General features: G+C 34.2%; 2 protein-coding genes across 2 annotated transcripts in view; one reads left to right on the top strand and one right to left on the bottom strand.

The window, feature by feature from the left end:
- Positions 1-25,425, bottom strand: part of LOC129913423 (annexin B9) — a 206,492-nt gene that overhangs the window by 156,719 nt on the left and 24,348 nt on the right. The window lies entirely within an intron of this gene.
- On the top strand, positions 13,571-24,274 carry LOC129913422 (uridine 5'-monophosphate synthase). The gene is made up of 3 exons (XM_055992081.1): positions 13,571-13,922; positions 13,981-14,488; positions 23,193-24,274. Exons 1-3 carry the CDS (start codon positions 13,770-13,772, stop codon positions 23,993-23,995), a joined length of 1,464 nt encoding a protein of 487 aa, XP_055848056.1. The 5' UTR covers positions 13,571-13,769; the 3' UTR covers positions 23,996-24,274.

Raw genomic sequence — 25,425 nt, 5'->3', positions numbered from 1 at the left:
TGTTTTATCTTGACATGAGGATGGTATATTGAGTCACTTGATCTGTAGTGATGGACTTTCTTTTTAGCTTTGTTAGAGTCTTGTCTTTTAGGAAGTTAAGATTAGTGAAACTTTTTGTGATAAGTCTACTGTTTATTTTTTTATGAGGGGTAACTAATTAGAGCTTCAATATTAAACTATCAATTTGCTTTAGTAGGCACAGGTCCGAAAAAGCAGGTGTATTTTTTTTTGTATTCCTTTGTATTTACAACATCTGTCAGCAATATTTGATAATTTTATTAATTTATTTTGTATTACCCCCTTAATAATTGTAATGAACAAATTTAGACCTATTGCGTATTGAAACATTCAAAATTGGCCAAGTTACGGGCATTTTTCGGTTGACTCATTTTTTTTTGCCTTGTACCTTCAAGATCTCGATCTCGGAAACTACTCATCCGATTGCTTTCAAATTTGTACTGAATATTTTTTAATATAATAATATATACAATGTAGCGTAGGATCTTTTTGATAGCTGGATTATTTTTCTTTTTATTAATGTTTTTTCTTGAAAAATGTTGGAATAAAATGAAAAAAAAAATGTTTGGCGGCTCAGCATATTTTTTCTAAAGGCCCAAAAAGAAAACGGCTACGTTTCATTGTAGTCACACTACTTAAAAATAACTTGATTTTGTATTTTTTTGTTTAAATGTACAATCAATAACCGAGTACCAGATGGGACAAGGACCCCGCGATTCGTGTGTAGGCCCTTAGTGACGACCATTATAACGGCGCCATTTATCAATATTTAAAAAAAAATTGACATGTTATTTTTGAAATCCTTTTTGAAAAATAAAAATATTCCGGATTTGAATTTATTAATTAAAAACAAAAAAGTTAATTTTTCGGTCTTCCAGTATGGCCAGACTCTTAAAAAAAAATGACATGGACGACTGGATCGCACGTACTCGCTTTTATAATGAAAGTACATAAATATTAAGGCTTGGCCACACCGGAGGGTATGCGGTAGAGGTACGGGTAGCGGTAACGATATTTGTATGAAAAAAATTCCACATCTGAACGTTGATATGTCAGTTTGGAATTTTTTTCATACAAGTACCGTTACCTCTACCCGTACCGCTACCGCATACCCTCCGGTGTGGCCAAGCCTTTAGATTACCATTAGAATTTTAACGATTTGGTTAGAAAATTGTACAACATTTATTTTTAATTTATTTTTGTTAGTAAATTTTTTTTTTTTGAAAATTTGAATACAAACTTTTCTTTACTGGTAGACCAGAATGATGTAGCAGTGGCTTGTGTCTTGTTTAGCTGTCAAAGTTAAAAAGTATGAAATTAGTATATTGGTGCCAGAATACGTAGCTGTGTCTGTGGCAAGGAAATTCGCTGTGGTACAAGTCGAGTCGACTTTTACTTCAAGCTACAAGCGGAATGACTTTTGACGTTTCTAATGTGGTTACTCAGTTAAAATTATTTTTTTCAAGGCAATTGACATTTTTGTACGCCACATAATTCTGTTTATCTTTTCTACATTTTGAGCGAATTTATTTGACATCTTGTACCACGACGTTTTTCTTTGCTACAAGCGAATTTTCATTCTGTTCAACCAGTTAAGCTTTTTTTTTCATATTTTTGTATTGCAATGTCTCAAGGACGTGAGGTGCCAGAGCATTCTGACCTCGGAATCAGATTACGAACATATTTATACAATATGGCTTTAGTCAAATCTGTGTTATAACAGGCTGGTTTAATGTGTATTATATTTGAATGGGTTTCCTTTCTATACGGAAATTCTTAGCCGATACACTTAATTTTTTTAAGACGTAAATTTTAATTATAATGAAAAGAAGTTCATTTCCATTTAAATGGATTCCATTCATTTTTATAAGCAATCTATTATATTTAAAGTAGATGGGATTTAAGAATTAAATGCCATATTTTTCTCCGTAAAAAACTTATCATCAGTAAAAAAAAAATTAATTCATTAAATGAATTAGTAATTAACAATATTATATTGGTTTTAATTTAAAGACAAATATTAGCGCGTTCATAATTGTTTCATGTTGTTAATTGAAAGCCAGTGTAAGTAATTAACACGAAATGTGTAGGTGATAACATACATTAAGTAATAGGTACATCAAAATGCATTACATCAAAATGCATTTCATCATTTCTTTTTGCAGGTTTTGTAATATATCAGCCCTATGATGGTAGCCGATCGGAAAAATATCCGATCGGAGAAAAGTTCCGATCGGAAGATTTTTGTATTCACGGTACCCGAATTTGAGAAGAAAAATTGAAGTCAAACAACGCACTCATTTCCCAATTTTTTTTTGGTTTTTATTTTGTTCGGGTAATATTTCACGTTTGATTTTCTGTCGGGAAGAATCGGAAAGAAAAAAAAGCGCAAAGCATAACCCATCGCAAATATTTTGATAGTTCACTGCATAGCATCGCATGTATTTTAAATTTTCAACGCACCTAAGATTTTTTTCGTATATCTGTCCGATTTTACTGTCGGAAGGGTTAAAATCATATGAAAATTGAAAAATTCGTACAAATCGGATAAAATTTTCTTCCGATCGGCTACCATCATAGGGCTAATATGTGATATCATCATATAATAAAACGGCAAACACTTATTTTGTGGTACAAAATACGCGGTTCACAAAAACCGAAGGGGCATAAATTATATACCGAACGATAGGAAATTTTATCTAGATGTGCAGAATGTATACTTTGTTTATTTTTTTTTTACCGAAATAGATAAAAACAATAAATTAAAATTGAGGAAAAAAACAAAAACAAATGTGCTGAACCACGCCCTCTCCCTTCTCGAAGTGTAGACTTCTAAAAGCAAAGACGAGAACCTTCGAAGACATTCTCGAATTTCGAATAAAATTAAGTGTTGCATATTCTTAGTAGTAAATAAAGTGATTTATATAGTGTGCTTATTTGAGCATAAATAAAAGTTACAATTGGCACTCGAATTTTGAGTGCGGGGTCGGCTAGTTTTATTATAATTTCTAGTAATAGTATTGCTAAGGGGAAATTGATGCTGATTATTTACTGCCTTAGAATTTAGAAAACATTTTATGTACTTACATGTTAAATAATTTACAAACTTATACTTATTAATTACCAAAAAGGTCAAAAAGCTATTTTCTAAATAAAAAATGATAAAAATAAAATTGATATTGGAATCATTAGATATTGTAATGTTTTATTCCGGGTTCACAATAAAACTTATTTAATTTCCACTTATATTTCCGTTCAAATAAGAACACACTTTATTTCAAATCAATTTACTTTTATTATTCGCTCAAACAAACACACTTTTCAATCACTTTATTTACTACTAACAATTTCCAACACTTTATTTCACTTTGTACTGTACTCTTTCACTTTCAAGATTAAACTGTATCCGGTCGGTGTCCACGCTGCCCTTTTATACCTGAAATTCGGAATTCGAGAATGTCTTCGAAGGTTCTCGTCTTTGCTTCTCGAAGCTTCCTTTCCAAGAGGGGGCGCTTCATACTTCCAGTCCAGTGGGATATTTTGGGATATTCAGCAGTCGAGGGAATTTCTTTGGATGCGTTCAGAGGGTAGTTTCTTAATTACTAAAGGTCCGTTCACATTTCTACCTTTACTGTAGCAGGTAGTGTGTTCAGACTTTTATCTTAAAAGTAGTTCGGTAATTCATCGTTACATTGCCCCCCTCTTAGGATTGTTCGTCCCGAACAACTCCATTGCTACTTTCACCATTATAACGATGTAAACGGTCACAATGAACTACCTTTAATTTGCCTCTTACCCCTCTCTGTATACGGTAAACCACGTCGTTGATTCTGGTTATTACTGTGTAAGGGCCTTCCCAGTTTTGTTGTAGCTTCGGTGATAGTCCCTTTTGTCGATGGGGATTGTAAAACCACACAAGTTCTCCTTCTTGAAACCCTGTTGCTGTCGCTCGCGCGTCATATCTTGTTTTCATCCTGTCACTAGACGCTTTTATATTTGTCCTTGTCCGTTGGTGAATGTCAGCCAGTGTTTCTTTCAGGTTATCAACATACTCATCTATTTCCTGTGGCTCATTTGGAACACATCCGAATTTTATCTCACTTGGCAGCCGTATTGTAGAACCAAAAAGGACTTCCGATGGTGTATGTCCAGTGGAACTATGTGTTGCACTTCTATAAGCCATCAAGAATAATGGAATATGTCGATCCCAGTCTCGTTGATTATCGTTGACTACTTTTGACAGGTGTTCTTTAAGTGTCCTGTTAAATCGCTCAACCATCCCATCAGATTGTGGATGAAGCGGTGTTGTTCGCGTCTTCTTGATGCCAAGGAGTGAGCAAACCTCTTGAAAAATCTTAGATTCGAAGTTCCTTCCTTGGTCGGAATGAAGTTCCATGGGTACTCCGAACCTGCTCACCCAATGAAAGACAATCTTATCCACAACTGTTTTGGTTTCCTGGTTTGGGATGGCAAATGCCTCAGGCCACTTGCTGAAGTAATCCATCACTACGAGGATATACCGGTTTCCTTTGTTGGTTTCGGGAAAAGGACCTGCCACGTCTATTGCAATCCTCTCAAAAGGTGTGCCCACATTGTACTGATGCATCGTGCTTTGCATTTTTCTAGCTGGTCCTTTGCTAGCGGCACAAGTATCACATTTTCGGCACCACTTTTCAACGTCTTCTCTCATACGTAACCAGTAGAATTGCTGGCGTACCTTTTCCAGCGTCTTGTTGATGCCTAAATGGCCTCCAGAAGTTCCCTCGTGCATCTCTCGGAGAACATCATTAACCTTTGACTGAGGTACGATTAGTTGCATTACATAAGATTTACCATCTGCGGATTCCCACTTACGCCTGAGTAACCCTTCTTGCACATGAAGTGAGTCCCATTGTGCCCAATATGCTTTGAGATTGGGGCTTCGGTCGGAGATGTCGGCCCATTCTGGTTTCTCTTCATGTTCCTTCCATGCAAGGATGGGTTCGATGTCCGAATCTTCCTGTTGGGCCATCCTGAGTTCTTCATTACTCCAGCCGCAAATGGGATCAGCTCTCGTTCTTCTTACAGCGACAACTTCCTTTTCCTCTAGCCGTGTGCAATGCTTGCAGTCTTGCTTGCACGGGCGCCGAGATAATGCGTCTGCATTTGAATGTAGCTTTCCTCTTCGATGTTGAATCTGACATTGATACGTCTGGAGTATCTCGATCCATCTTGCTACTTGACCCTCTGGATTTTTGAAGTTCAAAAGCCAATTTAGTGCACCATGATCTGTGCGAAGAAGGAACTTCTGTCCATAGATGTACTTATGGAAGTGCTTTGTTGCCAATACCAGAGCTAGAAGTTCCCTTCTGGTCACGCAATAGTTTCTTTCTTGTTTCGAGAGTACCTTGCTGAAATAGGCAACGACCTTTTCTTCTCCGTCATGAACTTGCGATAAAACAGCACCAACTCCAACATTACTTGCATCTGCGTCAATGATGAATTGTTTGCCTGGAGTCGGATAGGCCAACACAGGAGCTTCACATAACCGTAGCTTCAGTTCCTGAAAGCTTTTCTCACACTCACCTGACCATTTAAAGGGTTTACCCTTCTCCGTAAGCTGGTGCAAGCTTTTGGCGATTCTCGCAAAATCCTTCACGAACCGTCGATAGTACGTTGCCAGACCGAGGAAACTCCGAAGTTGATGCTTGTCCTGAGGGGTTGGCCAATTCTTCACAGTGTCAACTTTTTCTGGATCAGTCATTACTCCTTGGGATGAGATGATATGCCCCAAATATTTAACCTCGGTCTTGAAAAGTGCACATTTCTTTGGATTTAACTTAAGATGTGCTTCTCGTAGCCTCTGGAATACAGCCTTTAGGTTTTCACAATGGTCATCAAATGTTTTCCCGTAAACGATGACATCATCCAAATAGACTAGGCAAGATTTCCAGGTTAATCCATTTAAAACGCACTCCATTAAGCGCTCAAAAGTAGCTGGGGCATTACATAGCCCAAACGGCATGACATTGAACTGCCACAGACCATTTCCTGTGGAGAAAGCCGTCTTTTCTCGATCTTCTGGATGGATTTCTACCTGCCAGTAGCCACTCTTCAAGTCCAAAGTCGAAAACCATTGTGCTCCTTCCATTGCATCTAGAGTATCGCTGATTCTTGGCAGTGGGTAGCTGTCTTTCTTCGTCACATCATTCAGTCTGCGGTAGTCGACACAAAATCGAGTGCTTCCATCCTTCTTTTTGACGAGAACTACCGGTGATGCCCAAGGGCTTTTGGAATTTTCGATCAGCCCGTCTTTCTTCATTGTCGATATCATTTCTTCAACTTCACCTTGTTTGGCCAAGGGGAGACGTCTTGCTGGTTGACGAATCGGCCTAGCGTCTCCTGTATCGATTCGATGCTGCACCAGTTGTGTTCGGCCGTATTGCCCGCTGGGTGAAGAGAAGATATCAGCATATTCATGAAGAAGCCTTCCAGCAACATTAAGCTGATGTTGACTCAAGTTGTCTGATTTGAGAATTTGAGTCTTTAGTTTCTCAGAGTTCATAGTCATCTGTGTGTCCATCTCGTTGATCTTAGTTATTGCGGACACAGATTCGCATTGCCCAACAACTTCTCCTTTCTTAAGCTTGATTGGGTACGGTTTGATGTTAAGTATCCGTACAGGTACCATGTTGTTCTTTGGTGCCACAAGAGTCTTCCCGATGATGATGTTTTCGGAACTTTGCTCAACTTCTGGTTCAACCATGAGGTATCGATGGCTTCCAAAGTTCCCCTTTAACTTGGTCCACACAAAAACTTCTGAAGAAGGAGGCAGGCACATGTCTTCTTTGATGACAGTTCTAATTGTTGTTGAGTTTTCGCTGCCATAGACCATTGGAATCTCTACATTTCTGTATTTCAGGACTTGATTACCGATATCCAAAATGATTCCATGCTCCTTCATAAAGTCGATTCCAATGATGCACTCGTCACATATATCTGCCACCAAAAACACATGTAAAAACTTTAGTTCTGCTATACGGATCTCAAGACGAACTTCTCCGTACACTCTTGCTGCTTCTCCTGTGGCGGTCTTCAGACGATAGCTGTTGATGTTATGTAGCCACGTCATCTTTACCAAGTCTCTTCGTACAATAGAGGCGGTGGCACCGGTGTCAATTGTAGCCACGTGTTGGTTATTGTTTATGGTTGCCTCTACTGTCAGACTTTTGTTGTCTCGTTTAGTCTGTGAGACTTGAATTGTGGTTCTGGGGCCATCGATATCAGAAATCAGCTTCTGCCCCTCGAAGTTGGTTCTTACTCGTTTTCCCGAATGGGAATCAAGATGAGCATGAGTGTTAGTTGTATCGCTTACCTGTTGTTGGGCAATATTCCTGTTTCCACAGTGTTCGCAAGCAGTTCTTCTTGGTGGCAATCTGCACTGCCGCTGGAGATGTCCTGTCTTGTTACAGTTCCAGCATCGAGCAGCTCCGTCTCGCTGGTTTCTTTGGAATGCGAGTTTTTGACAAGAGCATTCCTCCACTGTAACTTCTCTTACCCGATGAACGCCTTGAGAAGCCTGTTCTGCTGCTTCCATAGTGAGTGCAAACGCTAATGCTTCAGGAAGGGAACGTTTTCCAGCTGTTCGAATTGCTCGCTGAAGATTTATATCAGATACAGCACGTACAAACGCTTCTGTCGCAAACTGATTGATAATGTCGTCTCCTGCTGTCGGATATGCCAGATGAGCTAACCTTTCAATATCTGCTTGGAGTTGTTGCAGAGTTTCTCCTCTTTTCTGGACTCTTGTATTGAGTTGGACGCGGAAGACTTCCTGCATATGGCCATCTCCAAAGCGTTTTTCAATGACCTGGACAAGAGCGTTAAAGTTACCATTCTTTTCTGGTGGTAAAGTTTGTAACAACTCAGCAGCAGGACCTCTAAGAGCAAGAGTCAGCGCTATACATTTGTCTTCGTCATCCCAGCCATTTGTTGTGGCAGCTGCCTCAAACTGTTTCTTGTAGATCGACCAAGAACTTTGTCCATCAAAGGTTGGTGGATGCATTTCCTTCTTCTTTGAATACTCACCAGAACTTTCTCGGGCCTTAATTTTTCGAACCCTGTCCAACTCTTTAGTAATGTCTTGGAATTTCTCTTCGAACTTTGTGTCCATTGCCAACAGCTTTTCTTTGTTTTCTTCAACACGCTCGTCAAGAGCAGTGAACTTCTTCTCGAAATCACCAAGCTTTCCCTCTAAAAGATTTTTCTGTTCTTCTAGAAGATTCTTTTGCTCATCGCGATGTTCTTCTAGATGTTTCTCCATTTTTTCGAGAAGATTCTGTTGTTCACTCTTTTGCTCGGTACGTTGTTTCTCAATTTTTTCGAGAAGATTCTGTTGTTCACTCTTTTGCTCTGTTCGTTGTTGTTCCATTTGTTCTCTTTGTTCATTGCGTTGTGTCTCAATTTGTTCAAGAAGATTTTTCTGTTCATCCTTTTGTTCTTTACGTTGCTGTTCCATTTGATCTTTCTGTTCTTCAAATTTTGCAAGGAGAACAGCCATCATGGATGACATATCGGAACTAGTACTTACTCGTTCTTCTACCATTTCAACTTCGAATTGAAATGTATCCAAATCTTCGTTTTTCTGGGTTAAATAATCCTGCAGGCGAATAATGAGGTCATTTTTCGATCCAGCAGTAGGAAGACCTCGTTTAGTTAATTCCGCCTTCAGCTCAGTCAAACTTAACTGATTCAATGTCTTACCCATTTTAACTTTTCAAAACGCGAGCACTTTTACTTATTTCAAAATGTTTTACACTTTGTTTATTGTTAAAACACACGCGCACTTTTTATTTTATTCGCGAAATTATCTGATTCGCACAAATAAATAAGTTTTATTCCACTTTTCTGACACCAATGTAATGTTTTATTCCGGGTTCACAATAAAACTTATTTAATTTCCACTTATATTTCCGTTCAAATAAGAACACACTTTATTTCAAATCAATTTACTTTTATTATTCGCTCAAACAAACACACTTTTCAATCACTTTATTTACTACTAACAATTTCCAACACTTTATTTCACTTTGTACTGTACTCTTTCACTTTCAAGATTAAACTGTATCCGGTCGGTGTCCACGCTGCCCTTTTATACCTGAAATTCGGAATTCGAGAATGTCTTCGAAGGTTCTCGTCTTTGCTTCTCGAAGCTTCCTTTCCAAGAGGGGGCGCTTCATACTTCCAGTCCAGTGGGATATTTTGGGATATTCAGCAGTCGAGGGAATTTCTTTGGATGCGTTCAGAGGGTAGTTTCTTAATTACTAAAGGTCCGTTCACATTTCTACCTTTACTGTAGCAGGTAGTGTGTTCAGACTTTTATCTTAAAAGTAGTTCGGTAATTCATCGTTACAATATTATAAATACAGTTGAAACTCGATTATCCGGGATTCGATTAACCGGGACGCTCTATTATCCGTGATGAAAATATTTGAAATTCTTTCTCGACAATAAACAAAATTTATTTATTTAAACTCTATTATCAGTAATAAACTCTACTATTCGTAATATGAGAACAGGAAAGAAGAAAATTTAACTAAAAAATACAAAATCAGCACTCAAAAATAAAGAAAGTATTTTTTTTTGTAGAGAGTCTTATTTTCTTATTTATTTTTTTTTTTTAAGTAGAATTATTCTGGAACAACATATCAGGATTTACTGATAGTTGACCGCATTCACATCAATTCAATCGAAGAAAAGCAACGGGTAAAATCCCCGGTCACACAATAGGTGTGTTTTTTATTACCACCGGGCTTAGCTGGACAAAAAAAAAAACGCCTCGGGAAAAAACCGGAAATCTTGCCAGCACCGCTTATTGAATGTTCTGAAATCAGCAGACACAAAGAAAATTTAGAGTTTTCATATTTATCGCTTTCGGGTTTTCTTGTATTTTTCTTGTATGTTTTACAAAGAGATACAAAAATGTATGCTAGCAAAACTAGTTAAATAAATTTTGTCATTTCATACGTCAGTTTTCCCGTTTGTAAACCAATTCTAAACAATTTATGAAAAACCAGGGGTCGAATTACGACATACGTTCGTTAACGAATGGTTGCTATGTGCCCCTTTCGTTTTCTAATAATTAAATAGAGACAGAAATAGTCAAAACGTTAACGTATGATCGTAATCGTGTGCCGTAATTCGACCCCTAATTATAATTGGAGGAAGCAGTCGGAAGCTTATGTCAAATCCTACGTTTTTGTTGTTGTTTTCTTTGAATTTTTGATAAGCTTTCGCATCCGTCGAGTGTGGTTGGAAGCGCTGTTCCCCTCCGTTGAATCGGACGCTTCAGGCAATTATAGTTCTACCTTTAAGCCCAGGGATATCATCGGGCTTGACAACTAAGCCCAAGGGGCTAAGGTGTTCCTGCATTTAACATGTAAATTGCTTAGCCCTGACTGCGCTTTTTTTGTCCAGCTAAACCCGGTGGTAATAAAAAAAAAACCTAAACATGCAACAATTTTTTAATTTTCCTCAAAGTTCTCGTGATATTGTAATGTATGTATGTTCAAACAAAAATATGATTTGTTACGTTTATGAAATAATTTTTTAATTGTTTTCTTTTTTTTTTTTTTATTATTTTTTAATAAAAACTTAAACACATATAAATTTTTTCTTGAAAAAAAAAAGTTCTCTTATCCGGGATTTTCGATTATCCGTAATGGGCTCGGTCCCGACCATCCCGGTTAATCGAGTTTCAACTATATATGAAAGTCACACATACAAACAAAACATGTAAAAACTCTATAACCCGTGATATGGGGTAGTAAAAAGATAAACAAAATTAACTTATTTTTTTGGGTGTTTTTTTTTTTTTTAGAAAAATTGCGTATTTTTATTAAACAAAACTTTAAAATACTTTTTGTAGCGCTAATTGAGTAAAACTACATACTTTGTTTGCTTCAATCTGGATTAAGCCACAAAAAACGATATTTGCATATTTGCTTTTGTATCTGCAAGAAAACTCAATATGTAAAATAATTGGACTACCAAATTCAAAAGCGTCACAAATTCTGTTATTTTATAAACAACAAAATGGACTTTATATCTCCATCAGTACAAAGTATTAAGTATTTCAACTTTCAACAAGTATCAATCTAATTTCGTTTGCTCGTTTTATTATCATTAGACATTTCACACTATCTTTTATGCTATGTGGTTTATAATTAAACAACTATTAAGATGCATAGTTAGTATTACAAAAAGCTTCAGACATGAATCTGGATCTGCAATCAAAAACTTGTTTCATTTAATAATTATGTAGAAGACCACAATAAAAACTCGACTTTGTGATTGACTATTTGGCCCAGATTTGTATTTTACTTAATTAAAATTCATTTTATTTTGATAAGTTCATAAATGTGCAAATAAGTAAGTAGGTATGCCTACGAAATTATTTATATTGACGATTTTTGTAATCGATTTTGTTTTTGGATAGTTTAATATATTACAAAATATCTGTCTTTTATTTACATCGCATCGAGCAGAACTGAATTATTGTACTTACTTATAGAGCTTATGGGTCGTTGTAATTTGGAACTGGTATAAGTTCATGTAAAAAAAATCTGTTTTCAACCAATTACTGCAGACAGTAGATATTTTCCATTGAATACATTGATTTATAGGTAGGTATCACTTTTAAATATAACGTCGTATTATGTAGTTTTATTGTCGGCAACAGATTTTGGGAGTAAAGGTGAAACCAATAAAAGTCTGGCAGCATTAATTTGTGGTTTTTGGGGGATTAAAGGGTGAGCTTTCCAGTTAATCTAAAAAAGTAATAAATTCAAGGTCGTTTTCAGACCAAAACAAATACCTATTTTTTTTAGCCATCAGTATTAACGGTACCTGTCACAGAACTTTTTTTTTGTTTTCTGATTTGCTCGTAGGTAATCGATTAAAACGATGTCATACAAATGTTGTTAAAAAAAACTTTTTAGTAGTCTTATTTGCCTTTAGTAATAGACCCGAATTTAGCAAAACTCGATTTTAACAAAACAAAAATTTATAGTAATAAATCATATCTGTATGTAGGTATCTAACTTCTAAACTTAAGATTAGAAGGAGTTCACCTAGATTCTAGATATAACAAAGTCGATTTTAAAATCATGGTACCTACTACTTTTTTAATTTGGAAGTGAGATGTATGTATTTTTTGTTAAAATCGATTTTTTTTTGTCACGACTAATATTTTCTTTTTTTATGATATATTTATTAAATGGCGAAAAATTTTAAACGATTTAATAAAATGCTTAAGCCATTAATTATTAAAACGGCTTTAGCATTTCTAAATCCTTTAAGATTTTGTGTCAATTTTTTAAAACCGCTGGTGTAGGTAATGATTTTTAAATTATATTAAATTAATTAAGTTAGTTAAAATCATAATCCAGTAGTTGTTAATAGCCCTTTTCCATTGGACGTGGTAGTTTACTCGTGAGTAGAAATCTAGTACAACAACTACACATTCCTATCTCCTCGGGAACGGGGCTGGTAAAAATGTCAACAACTTTTACTCAAACCATTTTTTACATAACCTCAAAAATATTGAGAAAAATGCAAAAATACGATTTTTTGTTTTTTTTTTTTTTAACTCCACAAAAATTGTTGGATTTTAACCAACCCTGGTTAAAGCCAGACCAATTCTAAGTCGGTCAAAAAAAAAAACAAAATACCTTTACCTAAGCGAATATAAAACACCAATGTATATGTAATTTCTTGAAGTCTTAATAAAGTTCATTCATTTATTCATTCTTTTTTTTAATTCGTAGTGCTATGCTGCCAGGCCATATGAGTAGATGATAGTACTAGATTAACCAAAACATCTACTATTAGTATTTCCCACCTCCAATGGAACAGGGATAGGGTAGAGTTGCCTATTTACGGCCGTCTCCAGTTTCCGGCCACCTTTCGGAAAATCGTTATAACTAGTGATTTCAAAGGGGTTATTCCAAATTTTCACTAATATGCTGTTCTAACATATAAGAGAACAGCATAAGTGCAAAATTTTGGAATAAACCCCTTTGAAATCACTAGTTATACCGATTTTCCGAAAGGTGGCCGGAAACTGGAGACGGCCGTAAATAGGCAACTTTACCCTATCCCTGTTCCATTGGAGGTGGGAAATACTAATAGTAGATGTTTTGGTTAATCGAGACAAAAGTAAACTCCGGATAATTATTTTTCAAATATCTATACAGATATATAGTTGTTGTTGTTTTCAATACGTAAATTGTTTTGATTTGAAATGTTTCGATGTCGTTTTTTTGTGCAAAATCTATATAGAGAAACAAAACAACACACCCTATTATCTCACAATAATAATTACTTCAAAATAATAAATGGTTCACTTTCATTCTTCTTAAGAGAACATTACGCGAATAAAGAAAAAAATACAGCTAGAAACCTAAATGCTGCCAAAAATAAGCCCATATACACCATCTGTTACACTCGTGACAAAAAAAAGTGACATTTCCTTGACAAGTCTTCAATGACAGTTCCCAAATATAAAAAAAATCACGTGCGATGGCGATTTGCGATGTGCGCTAATTTCTAGCTCGTTTTTTGTGTGGGAGACGGGAGCACATTTCATTCATTTTAAAATTTATTCTCTTTCTGGGTGTGCTCGTAGTGCTTCCGTGTTGTTTTTTTTCTGAACAACTGATATTTTCTACAACAAAAACTGAATACAAACAATAATAAATAAAAAAAGAAAAATGCTTTCCAAAAAAGAAAACGAAATGCGTGCTCTTGCACTAAAACTATACGAAATTAACGCTTTCAAATTCGGTGATTTTAAGATGAAAGTCGGAATCAATTCACCTGTATACTTTGATCTACGTGTCATCGTAAGTTTCCCAGAGGTCATGGTAAGTTCTATCACAAAATTACAATCATAAGAAACAAGTTAGAATGCCTTTCGTATAGGAGCAAGTTTCCAATCTCATATCCGACTACGTTCGTGAGAACAAACTCCAATGCAAACACGTCTGTGGCGTTCCCTACACAGCCCTTCCCATTGCAACAATCGTCTCAGTTCGCGAAAACATACCCATGTTGGTGAGACGCAAAGAAGCCAAAAGCTATGGAACGAAAAAACTCATCGAAGGCAAATACAACGCCGGAGACACGTGTTTAATTGTTGAAGATGTTGTCACCTCTGGGTCTAGTGTATTGGACACTGTGAAGGACCTCCAGAAGGAAGGAATCGTTGTCAGTGACGCGGTGGTAGTAGTTGACCGCGAGCAAGGAGGATCTAATAATATCAGCAAACACTCGGTTCGCATGCATTCCCTATTCACTCTTTCGTATCTGTTAAATGTACTGAAAGAAGCTGGAAAGATTCAACAGGAAACTGTTGATTCAGTTGCTAAATATATTAGCGGATGTCAAATCAATAGCGATGGTTCTTTTGTCGATGGGCCTAAAAAAGTTGGTAAGTTTCATAGATTTTTTGTTTAAAATTTCATCAAATTCAAATTCCAAAGTGCATTGAACTTTATTGTTTTTTTGAATACTATTTAAGCAATAGCTCACAAAAAATTCAGATTCAATTAACCTTGTAAATAATAAGTTAAAATAAATTGGCGAGAGAAAGAATGGGGCGGGCGATTTAATGGTTGTCAACAACAATGACGTGCGACCGAAACGTTGAGAAATACCTACTTAATTTGTTTATAAAAGTTCTCGACATATGTAATTTGTTTAAGTCTTTGATGTTAGGGTGTTTCACAATTTTACTTGACAAGCTATTAAATATAATAAAATGCTATGAAAAAGGTTAGGGAACATAAATGAATTTATTCTAACAAAAAAAGAGAAGGTATAGCTAAAATAAAATGATTGTTTATGATGATTATTTTATTAAATAAACATGCAAAGTGTGGATGATTGGATAAGATAATGGAAATTAAATATATATATTTTTTTTATTAAAGTAGATAAGCTTATTTAGGCCTGAAATAATTTTTGGTTTAATCCATAACTTGACTGATAACAGTATTTGATTTAATTGAATTCTCAGACAGCAACAGTCGATTCAAAAACGATAAGTCTAGTCTAGGATAGGTTAGGTAAAGGTTAAGGTGGCGGTAAGGAAAACGGCTAACATACTTAGACGAGTTGTGATAGGTACCAAGTAGCTGTGGGGAGTTTAGTTGAGATAATATCAGAAGATTTTTTAATATACACAAATTTCATTTTTGTATATGCCAAACAAATTTTTTTACGATTAAAAACAAATATTATTTGTATTTTTATTTATTGATTAAAAGGCAAATAATATGTTTGCGATTTGTATTCACCCATTTTGTAGTTTATATGATTTGCTTACACAAATATTTGAGTTTTTCACAAGAACTGCATTTAATAAAAACCGTTAGGTTTTGAGATGAACAGCTTACCAAATTCTGGGTGCTCTTAAATTGGCCTATCAGCATATTTCGTTTGAACCATTACTTTCGGAATAACCTGTATATAAATCGTTAGGTTGCTGACCTATTTGGTCGGGATAAACACCTAATTCAATGGAGATCATTTTGATACTCTGGGAGTAACGAAGCCCGCTTTTTTGATGAGACAACACCCGATTTAAAGTATGATAAGATCTTTACACCTTACTCAATTTTTAGACAAACCAAATATAATTTTGATGGTTGGTGGTCTAGCTGAAAGCACTTTAGCGTGTTTTTTATCTCCGTTCTGTTGAATAATATTAGCGTGTTATTTACATTACATTAGACCACTGTATCTAATTTCTTGTACCATATTTATGCTAAAGAACAGTTTGGCAATACGAGAAAGTCAAATGTCACTGTGCTTCCTCGATAGTGACGTATACTCTCAAAATATTCAAACTTGCCATCAAAACCCATATTCGACGAACAAAATTTTTACATGTCCCAAAGGTAGTAAAAAAAAAAACATTCAAATTTAGTGCACCCATCTTTTAGACTGGATTAAGAAAACAGCTGCAGGCAAAAAATACAGTATGCAATAGACTGATTAAAAAAAATTTGTTTTTGTTCATGTTCATAATTAAATTAAATTGCAAATATTGTTGGAAATGATGGAAAAAAAATGTCTGTGAAAGTTACAGCCCTTAATCATATAATTAAACGGCGAGCATAGTTTTTGTGGTACAAATTACCGGGCCCCCAAAAACCGAAGGGGCATAAATTATACACGGAACGAAAGAGAATGACGCGTAGATGTGCAGAATCACATTTTTTTTTACTTTTTATTAACCGAAATAACGAAATTAAACAAATTAAAATTCGATACAAAATAAAAAAAAACAAAAACAAAACAAAAACAACTGGAACTCTATTGGAAAATTTCCAATCGACTGGAATGAAATGTCATTCATGACTGAATGAATGAATGAAAGCATTCAGCGAAAATCAAAAAACATTAAGGTGGGTTCACATTGGTGCGTTGTTTTAAGATCGCACGTAAACTATGGTTAACTTTCATTGTTTTAGTTATCTAAGTTTAGAAAGTAAGATGTTTGTTTTATTACCATGAATTTTTTTGTTAAAATCGAATTCTATTAAAATCAAGTCTATTACTTTTGTAAACACTTTTGATACCAATGAAATCTATTTTCGTCCTTTTCTCTCTTGAAAGAACATAAGAATTTGTCAGCAATTACATGAAGCCTCAAGAGGCGCGACTCTTTTTAAACATAATGAGTGCAAAAGAGAAAAAAGATGAAAGAAAAAATTATCCGACCGGAGAGTCGTGGGTCGTGAGTCCGAGACTCTTTTTTGACGTTTCTTTTTCCACTTTTTCTTTTTTCAACATTCCCTCACATTTCTTTTTGCTTCTTGGTGCAATACAACAACAACAAATTTTAATTCAAAAGATAAATGTCAAATATGAGTCCTTGACTCAAGAGGCATCGTGTAATAACTATAATTTTCATATAGTTTTTGGGTCACTAAAACCGAATCCGAATTCCGTTTTGCTCCATCACGTCAGGTAAAAACTTTTGTTTTTTTGGTTTTGACATTTTTTTGATGATATCTCAGAAACCTGACGTGATAAGGCAAAATTGACTTCGAATCTGGATTCAGTGATCCAAAAACTATATGATTTACATATTCGCATATCCAGATCAGAGAAAAACATTTTTTGTTTTCGTGACATTTTTTTAGGTTATCTCGAAAACCTGACGTGATGGGGCAAAACGGACTCCAGATTCGGTTTCAGCGACCCAAAAACTATATGAAAAACTTAGTCGCAACCCCAGGTCAGAACTTTTTTTTTTTGTGGGTGTGTTATCAAAAGAAATTTCGAAAAAAGAGTCAAGAATCTTGAAGCTTCATGTAATAGCTGACTTTGACAGTTCCTTTACCATTTTACCAAGTTTTCACTTTTAGACGTTTACATTTTTGCATAAAAGGCACTAATATTTTATCGCCGCATGGCAAAGCGTTTTTCTTATGAGGTTCAGGGAAAACTAACAAAAACGTCTTTTTTGTTCCTTATCTACAATAACCTAAAAAGTGAAAAAAAAGGGAAATTTACAAAATTAAATTTTTTTTATTTCTTTCTAGCGCTATTTGTTTTTGTATATTAAAGCAAAAAATAAGCTTTTTGCATCATTATTTTTGATTTTAAGGTAAGAAAAACTGTCAAAAAATGAATTTGAAAATTTTGTAAAAAAGAGTTAAGGTATCACAGTACACATAATAAGGTAATATATTCCGAACGTTGTCAAAATTTGTTTGTCAAAAATGAGCACCAATCTGTCAGGTCGGCCTTTAATTTTTATATTTCAATCGCAGTAAACAGGAAATTTGTTTTTGTTTTAATTTATAAAATGTCATTTAAAAATATTATAAATTGAAAAATAACAAATTTTCTTCGTGTTTCATCGCGGAAAATGGTAAATAATTGTTTAAAAATTAGTGGTGTGCGTGGTTTATCGGTTTTTGTGCGTTTTTCGTCGGTATTTTAAACAATTAAGAATTCGGTAGCTGACATTGGTCGCCAAAGTGTCATGTTTTGACAATCTGGCGACCAATGTCAGTTCGGAATATATTACCTTTTTATGTGTACTGTGTTAAGGTATAACTACAACGGCCACTTTTTGCAAAAAGTCAAAAAGTGAACATTTTCAAACTCATTTTGTGACAGTTTTTCCCATCACAAAATTAAAAATATTGATTGATGAGAAAGCTTATTTTTTGGTTTAAAAAAACAATTTTTGTAGTTTTTTTCTAAAAAAAAATAGCGCTAGAAAGAAATAAAAATTTTTTAATTTTGTAAATTTCCCACTTTTTCACTTTTTAGGCCATTGTAGTTATGCCTTTCACAAATTGTTTTTATACAAAAAAAATATGGTTTTCGCATTTTTTGTTTTAATTTTCTAGCCCGAAGAACCATACAAAAATGCGTTTGAAAATTGTCACTTTTGTACTTTTTCACTTTTTGAGCCAATGTAGTTAAAAGCCACTTAATGCAAAAAGTCAATAAGTCAACATTTTCAAACTCATTTTGTGATAGTTTTTTCGACCAAAAAATTAAAAATAATGATGCAGAAAGCTTATTTTTTGGTTTAAAAAACAATTTTTGTAGTTTTTTCCAAAAACAAATGGAGCTTGAAAAGAAATAAATTTTTTTTACTTTTGTAAATTTCCCACTTTTTCACTTTTTAGGTCATTGTAGTTAAGCCTCAAGGCTTTAAAAGTATAACTACAACGGCAACTTTTTGCAAAAAGTCAAAAAGTGATAGATTCAAACTCATTTTATGACAGTTTTTACGACGACAAAATAAAAAATAATGATGCAAAAAGCTTATTTTTTGGTTTCAAAAAAAATGTTTGGTAGTTTTTTCCAAAAATAAAAAAAAAAACAAATATTGCTAGAAAGAAATAAAAAAAAAATTTAATTTTGTAAATTTCCCACTTTTTCACTTTTTAGGTCATTGTAGTTATGGTTTTAACATAAAAAAAACGTTGTTATGCGACGCAGTTGTCGTGGTAATGCCTTAAGAATTGATTTGTTTTATTAAAAAATGTCGCTTCTTTCCACATAGTACCACGGATTACCTTTTTATGCCTGGTACGCTGCTCGCGCTAAATTTTAGCCGAGATAAAATTCCCATACAAGTTATCGATAATTTGTATGGGATCCATTTTAGCTCAGCTAAAATTTTTCGATAATTTGTATGGGAGCTAAAATTTAGCGCGAGCAGCGTACCAGGCTTTACTACTGTATATTATGAAGATCTACACCTGAACGCACCTTTAATAAATGTGAACATATCTTTAATCATTATTAAGTGTCTGAACGCATTCATTAAAATTTTCCTGGAAGATTTGACATTTCTCAAACGTCAAGCTGAAAGAAAACTTTTGTATTGTTAATTTGAGAACACCAACTTCAAATAAAGAGTAAATTCTAATTGAATAGGGGGGTTCACATTGACTAACTTACCGGACAGACCAGCCGCCATTTGGTCTGATCTGATGCTGTTTTGATAGTGTGAACACCCATCCGACAGCCTGTCCGGTTTGCCGGATGGTTTTCAAAAAATTTTGATTTTTTGGTGGTCGGACGAACATGTTAGTCAATTAAACGACATGTCTGTCCGGCAGACAGTGATAATCCATTGTCTCTAATTTGAGAGCAGAATAGGGTAAAGATATATTAAAAATAAGCTGAAAAGTGGGTTTTGATGAAAATTGTCTGATGAGTGTGAACGAAAAATATAATTCGGCCATCAGGCCAAATGACAACGGGTCTGTCCGGTAAGTTGGTCAATGTGAACCCCCCTAATATCGTTTTTTTATTGCGGAAAAATATAAAATAAATACAAAAAAAAACATTTGCGACCAAAATATATTTTTTCCTGGCATAGTTATTCAGCCCTATGATGGTAGCCGATCGGAAGAAAATTTTATCCGATTTGTACGAATTTTTCAATTTTCATATGATTTTAACCCTTCCGACAGTAAAATCGGACAGATGTACGAAAAAAAATCTTAGGTGCGTTGAAAATTTAAAATACATGCGATGCTATGCAGTGAACTGTCAAAATATTTGAGACGCGTTGTGCTTTATGCTTTTTTTTCTTTCCGATTCTCCCGATAGAAAATTAAACGTGAAAAATTATCCGAAAAATATAAAAACCAAAAAAATTGGAATAATTTCTCTCCTCAAATTCGGGTACCGTGAATACAAAAATCTTCCGATCGGAACTTTTCTCCGATCGGATATTTTTCCGATCGGCTACCATCATAGGTCTGATTGTGAAAAAGTCAAATTACTGTCATTGTATATATATTTCTATAGTACTATCATGAAGTAAAACGATCTTAGGGACTCTAGTGGTGACTTGAAAAATCAGAATTTGTATGAAAAAAACACACTGAGCGCCACCTCAAAAAAGTGGCGACATGAACTAATACTAAATTCGACTTCATGATAGTACTATAGAAATATATATACAATGATTACTGTGACTTTTCTTCCCGTGATTGTCTTCAGGATATTTTGTCTGTAAAACGACAGCATACGGCCAAATTAATTAACTTTCTACTTCATCTTCACTCAGATCTTAATAATATCTGCAATTTCCTATTAGACCGAGAGCCCACAGCAAATTTTGGGAGTGCAGGTATAACCAAAATGTGAGTATGCAGTTTTATAGCCTTATGCGTTCTAATAACGAATTCAAAAGTCTGGCAGCTTTAAATCGCGGCTTTATATGGTTTTCGGGGGGTTAAAAAACGCGAGTTTTCCAATTAATATGAATAAGCTAAGTAAGCAAAAATTCACATTCTGATAATGAGGAATGATGCTCTGTCATTTCCCCTAATCCTCAATACTTCAATCTCGGTGATACGACAAATAGTAATCAAGATATAAGCTTTTTTAACTAACAATATCAGCTCTCTTCTTGGAGAGTTTTGAATTCAAAATAACAAACAAAATATTAAACAGAAAAGTCTCCAAAGCAAAGCCGCTTAAAAAGCTTATATCTTGAGTTCTATTAATCGCATCGCCAAGATTGATGTCTTCAGGCTTAAGGGAAATGACAGAGCATCAATTGCTGTATAAAGAATATGAAATAGTTTGAATTTAGCCTACTAATATGAATTGGAAAACTCACATTTTTTAAACCTCTGAAAACAATATAAAGCCGCGATTTAAAGCTGCCAGACTTTTGAATTTGTCATTAGAACGCATAAGGCTATAAAACTGCATACTCACATTTTGGTTATACCTCCACTCCCAAAATTTGCTGTGGGCTCTTAGACTATATTGATTTTGATTTAATTGAATTTATATTACCGAAGAAAATAAACAAAATTATTGATCAAAGGAATCTCTGGTTTTATTTTGCAGAAGTTGTTTTGATTTCAGATTAGGGGGGTTCACATTGACCATCTTACCGGACAGACCGATTGTCATTTGGCCTGATGGAAGAATTATATTTTTCGTTCACACTCATCAGACAATTTTCATCAAAACACATTTTTCAGCTTATTTTTAATGTATCTTCTGTCTATTTTGCTCTCAAATTAAAGAGAATTGATTATCACTGTCTGCCGGACAAACATGTCGTTCAATTGACTAACATGTCCGTCCGACCACCAAAAAATCAAAATTTTTTGAAAACCATCCGGCAAACCGGACAGGCTGTCGGATGGGCGGTCACATTATCAAAACAGCATCAGATCAGACCAAATGGCGGCTGGTCTGTCCGGTAAGTTGATCAATGTGAACCCCCCTATTGACGTACGTGTTAAAATTGTTGTCAAAGGACACACACAATCGCAAAAAGAACTCGGTATGTTTTCATGTTCCTACAAGCTAAATGAAAAAAAAAAATGGTGTGAATGACAAATTTGAGTGAAGTTGGTGAAGGTTGAATGATTGACGGATGGAATTTGAACGAATGGAACATGAAACAGGTTGAATTGAATTGAAATGCAAGGTGCAAACACAATGACCTTAAGGAGATTACACTTTGCATTTTCTTTTTCGATACTTTTTTTACGTAGTTGAGCGTAGTTAAAACGTAGTTCAACAATATCTAAATCAGGCTTAAAATATATCAAAAAATAGGTATATTATATATTCCTGTGTAAAAAGTGTAGTTAATCGTAAGAAAACAACAACAAATACTATAAAAAATAAAAAAACTATTTTGGTATTATTGTGTTCAAAATTGTTGCAAATAAAAAAAAAAAATAAAGAAATTGGCACTCGAATTTCGAGGGCTGGGTCGGCTAGTATTAATATAAAAATGCCGCCTGTGTCTTACCTTTTTGACTATTAAAATGGTGACTTTTTTTCTGTTTTAGCTACCAGAACTTCCGATTCCGCTCCTGGGTGGTCATGTCACATTCAGATCTTACCTGGGATATTTTTTTTTTAATTGTATGAGCCCTTCTTCCGTAAAAAATACTTTTGAATATTCAATCTTTATTATAAAAAAAAAAGAAAAGTTAAAAATTTAAATTATTTCACTGTTGAAAACACAACTTACTCTTTACATACATATATGTAAATGATAACGATTTGATGAAAAATCACAAAATTTACCGTAACTTTTCGGCATCTCAACCCAATATCCTCATACTTACAGACATGATCGATCATACTAAAAGTCACTTATTTTATTTTGCTCTTCTTCGTTTTATTAAAAATAACTAAACTATTCGGATCATTCAAAACCAGTCATATTAGATGAATTATAATCTGAAACTCACAATATACATAAATGCTGGATACTCAGTTTTGTCTCCTTTTTATAATTGATCTAATGTAAAAAATTTGGACCTCATTTTCGTCTAAAGCTTGTTTTTTATAAATTCTGGGTATGACTAAAGATAATGAGCTCTGCTTCCAACACCCAGTTTGACTGAGTTGAAAATTGGTGCTTCTACGCCATTATTTGAACTTTGGGTATGGCCTTGAGGTTTGTAAGTTTTTCTCAGCCATTCCACCAGATGACGTTGTCGAATGTAAGACACGTGATTTTTGCTTTCTTATCCCTGTTTTAAACAAATGTTCTTTGCTGCTTCTTATACATTATGACTTTTAGTTCAACGCTTGCAATACTAATTACATAATAATCTGAATATAATCGATATTTACAACTATTATTTACTTTTTTTCAGTAAACGAATTCGCACGCACAAAAATGACTTTTGAAAGCCGCTCAAATTTGGCAAAATCTGAAGTTGCTAAAGATCTCTTCAATCTTATGGCAACGAAAAAAACCAACTTATGTCTTGCAGCTGACTTGACAGATTGTGAAAAAATCCTTAATATAGCCGACGTATGCGGGCCATACATTTGTGTTCTAAAAACGCACATCGATATTGTGGAAAATTTCAATGAAGATTTTGTAAAGAACTTAGTAACATTGTCAAAGAAGCACAATTTTCTTATTATGGAAGACAGGAAATTCGCCGACATCGGCAACACAGTATCTATGCAGTATTCGCAAGGACTTTTTAAAATTGCACAATGGGCGGATTTGGTAACGGCTCATTCGATCTCTGGCCAGGGAATATTGCAAGGACTCAAAGCTGGTCTAGTAGATGCACCAAAAAAACGTGGTGTTTTTCTCTTGGGCGAGATGTCTTCGTCAGGCAATCTTATAAATGAACAGTACAAAGAAGCTACCACAAAACTGGCAACAAACAATGAAGATGTTGATTTTGTAGCAGGAATTGTTTGTCAAAGTGCAGATTGTTTTGCTTTTCCCGGACTTATACAACTGACACCGGGTGTAAAAATAGATGAAAGTGGAGATAAATTGGGTCAGCAATATCAAACGCCCGAATTTATTGTACAGGAAAAAGGTGCTGACATTGCAGTTGTTGGTAGGGGTATACTCGAAGCAAAATGCATTGAGAAAGCGGCAGTATTATACAGAGATAGATTGTGGGCAGCATATTGTGATCGTATAGCTTAGACATGGGCTAGAAAATTACAAAAAAAAAAATTATTATACAATCCGAAAGATATGGTTACGATGAAAGTTAATTTAACGTATAAGATGTTTTGTACAAAAATAAAATAATGAATTAGTTTTCTTCGAACTCATAGCCACATGCATATATTTTTTATACAAATCTTTTATTTTTAACTTTCATTTTTATCTAAGCAAAAAAATAATATAAATTTATAATGTATTGTTGTACAAGATGTTTCAAAATGAAATAAAAAAAATGAATCTGTTAAAATAAACAAATGAGTCTTTCAATGCTTATTCCTGTCTTGAGTAATGGAATCTTGAGTGACCTATGTATGAAGGTATCTAGGGACTAACGCGTGATCGTACATATATGTAAACTTAATTATGTCTTAATTAATGTTTTCAAGAGTTGATAATAATCTTTACTAGTCGTAACAGCTTATTTTTTTTATTTTGTACAAAATTTACAGAGTTAGTTTAATTTTAAATAACTTATCTTAGGGCCAATTTATTGAGCCTCCATTAAATTTTGAAATTTATCGCTTTAGTTAACGGCCTCGTTAAACTATTGTCGCCTTTATGTATACATCATTAAAAATTCATTTAATTCACTCTTCTTTAGTTAAAGTCCTTACTTTTAATGGAAACTTTAAATTTAAAACTCTGTTAAAAATATCCTAGGGATTTTTTATTTTGTTTGAAAAATAATCTGTCAAAAGCTACAATTTTGTCAAATCAAATAGATTTGAATTGGAAGAAAAACCAAAAAACTATGACCCGTAAGTATTTTGCAGCTGAAAACGCCAGAAAATGCAAGAGATTAACGATATACCAGTGGTAACCAAAGAATGCTACAACCTACAATTGAAACCATGAGAAGAAGAAGGAGTTAAGTGAAATTTTAAATTTTTTCCATCGGTGTCAAATAACAACTTAAATTTAAGTGTTATCGGCATTCATCTCGTGTCATTGGTTTAGAAGTAAGCTTTATATCTCTTCTTCTCATGGCTTCAATTGCAATGTTATAATCTAGTATTATCTGTGCGAAGTAGACAAGAAATGCATTAATTTCTTTGAATTTTGTTCTTTTTTAATGTACAAATGCATGTGTGTATACCTACAAAAAATTCTCGTCTGGGCTTTTTTCATAATTTTGATGTTTTTTTAATAATTCTTTAGCTCATTTGACATTTTTCAAATAAAATAATAATTCAAATAAAAAAAATAAATGAAATGACATTTGACACTAATGGAGAGTGAATAAATAGAAATTCTGTTTAAAACCTCCATTAGCTCTAAAAATCCCTCTTAAAAGGTCGAATTTGGTGTTTTAACTAAAACTGCTTTTAAATTTAATGCTCAATTAGTTAATGATGACAAACTTCAAAAAAATCCTTAAAAGAGACTGAATTAAACGAAATTGGTTT

The sequence above is a fragment of the Episyrphus balteatus genome, chromosome 3 (assembly GCF_945859705.1).
Source record: "Episyrphus balteatus chromosome 3, idEpiBalt1.1, whole genome shotgun sequence".
Lineage (NCBI taxonomy): Eukaryota > Metazoa > Arthropoda > Insecta > Diptera > Syrphidae > Episyrphus > Episyrphus balteatus.
The sequence above is the reverse complement of the archived record's forward strand: the minus strand, read 5'-3'. Positions and strand labels throughout refer to the sequence as shown.

Coding starts and splice junctions, on each gene's coding strand:
- LOC129913422 (XM_055992081.1), top strand. CDS start 13,770: ATGCTTTCCAAAAAAGAAAACGAAATGCGTGCTCTTGCACTAAAACTA. Junction 13,923..13,980: donor TAAGTTTCCCAGAGGTCATG/GTAAGTTCTATC, acceptor CCTTTCGTATAG/GAGCAAGTTTCCAATCTCAT. Junction 14,489..23,192: donor CGATGGGCCTAAAAAAGTTG/GTAAGTTTCATA, acceptor ACTTTTTTTCAG/TAAACGAATTCGCACGCACA.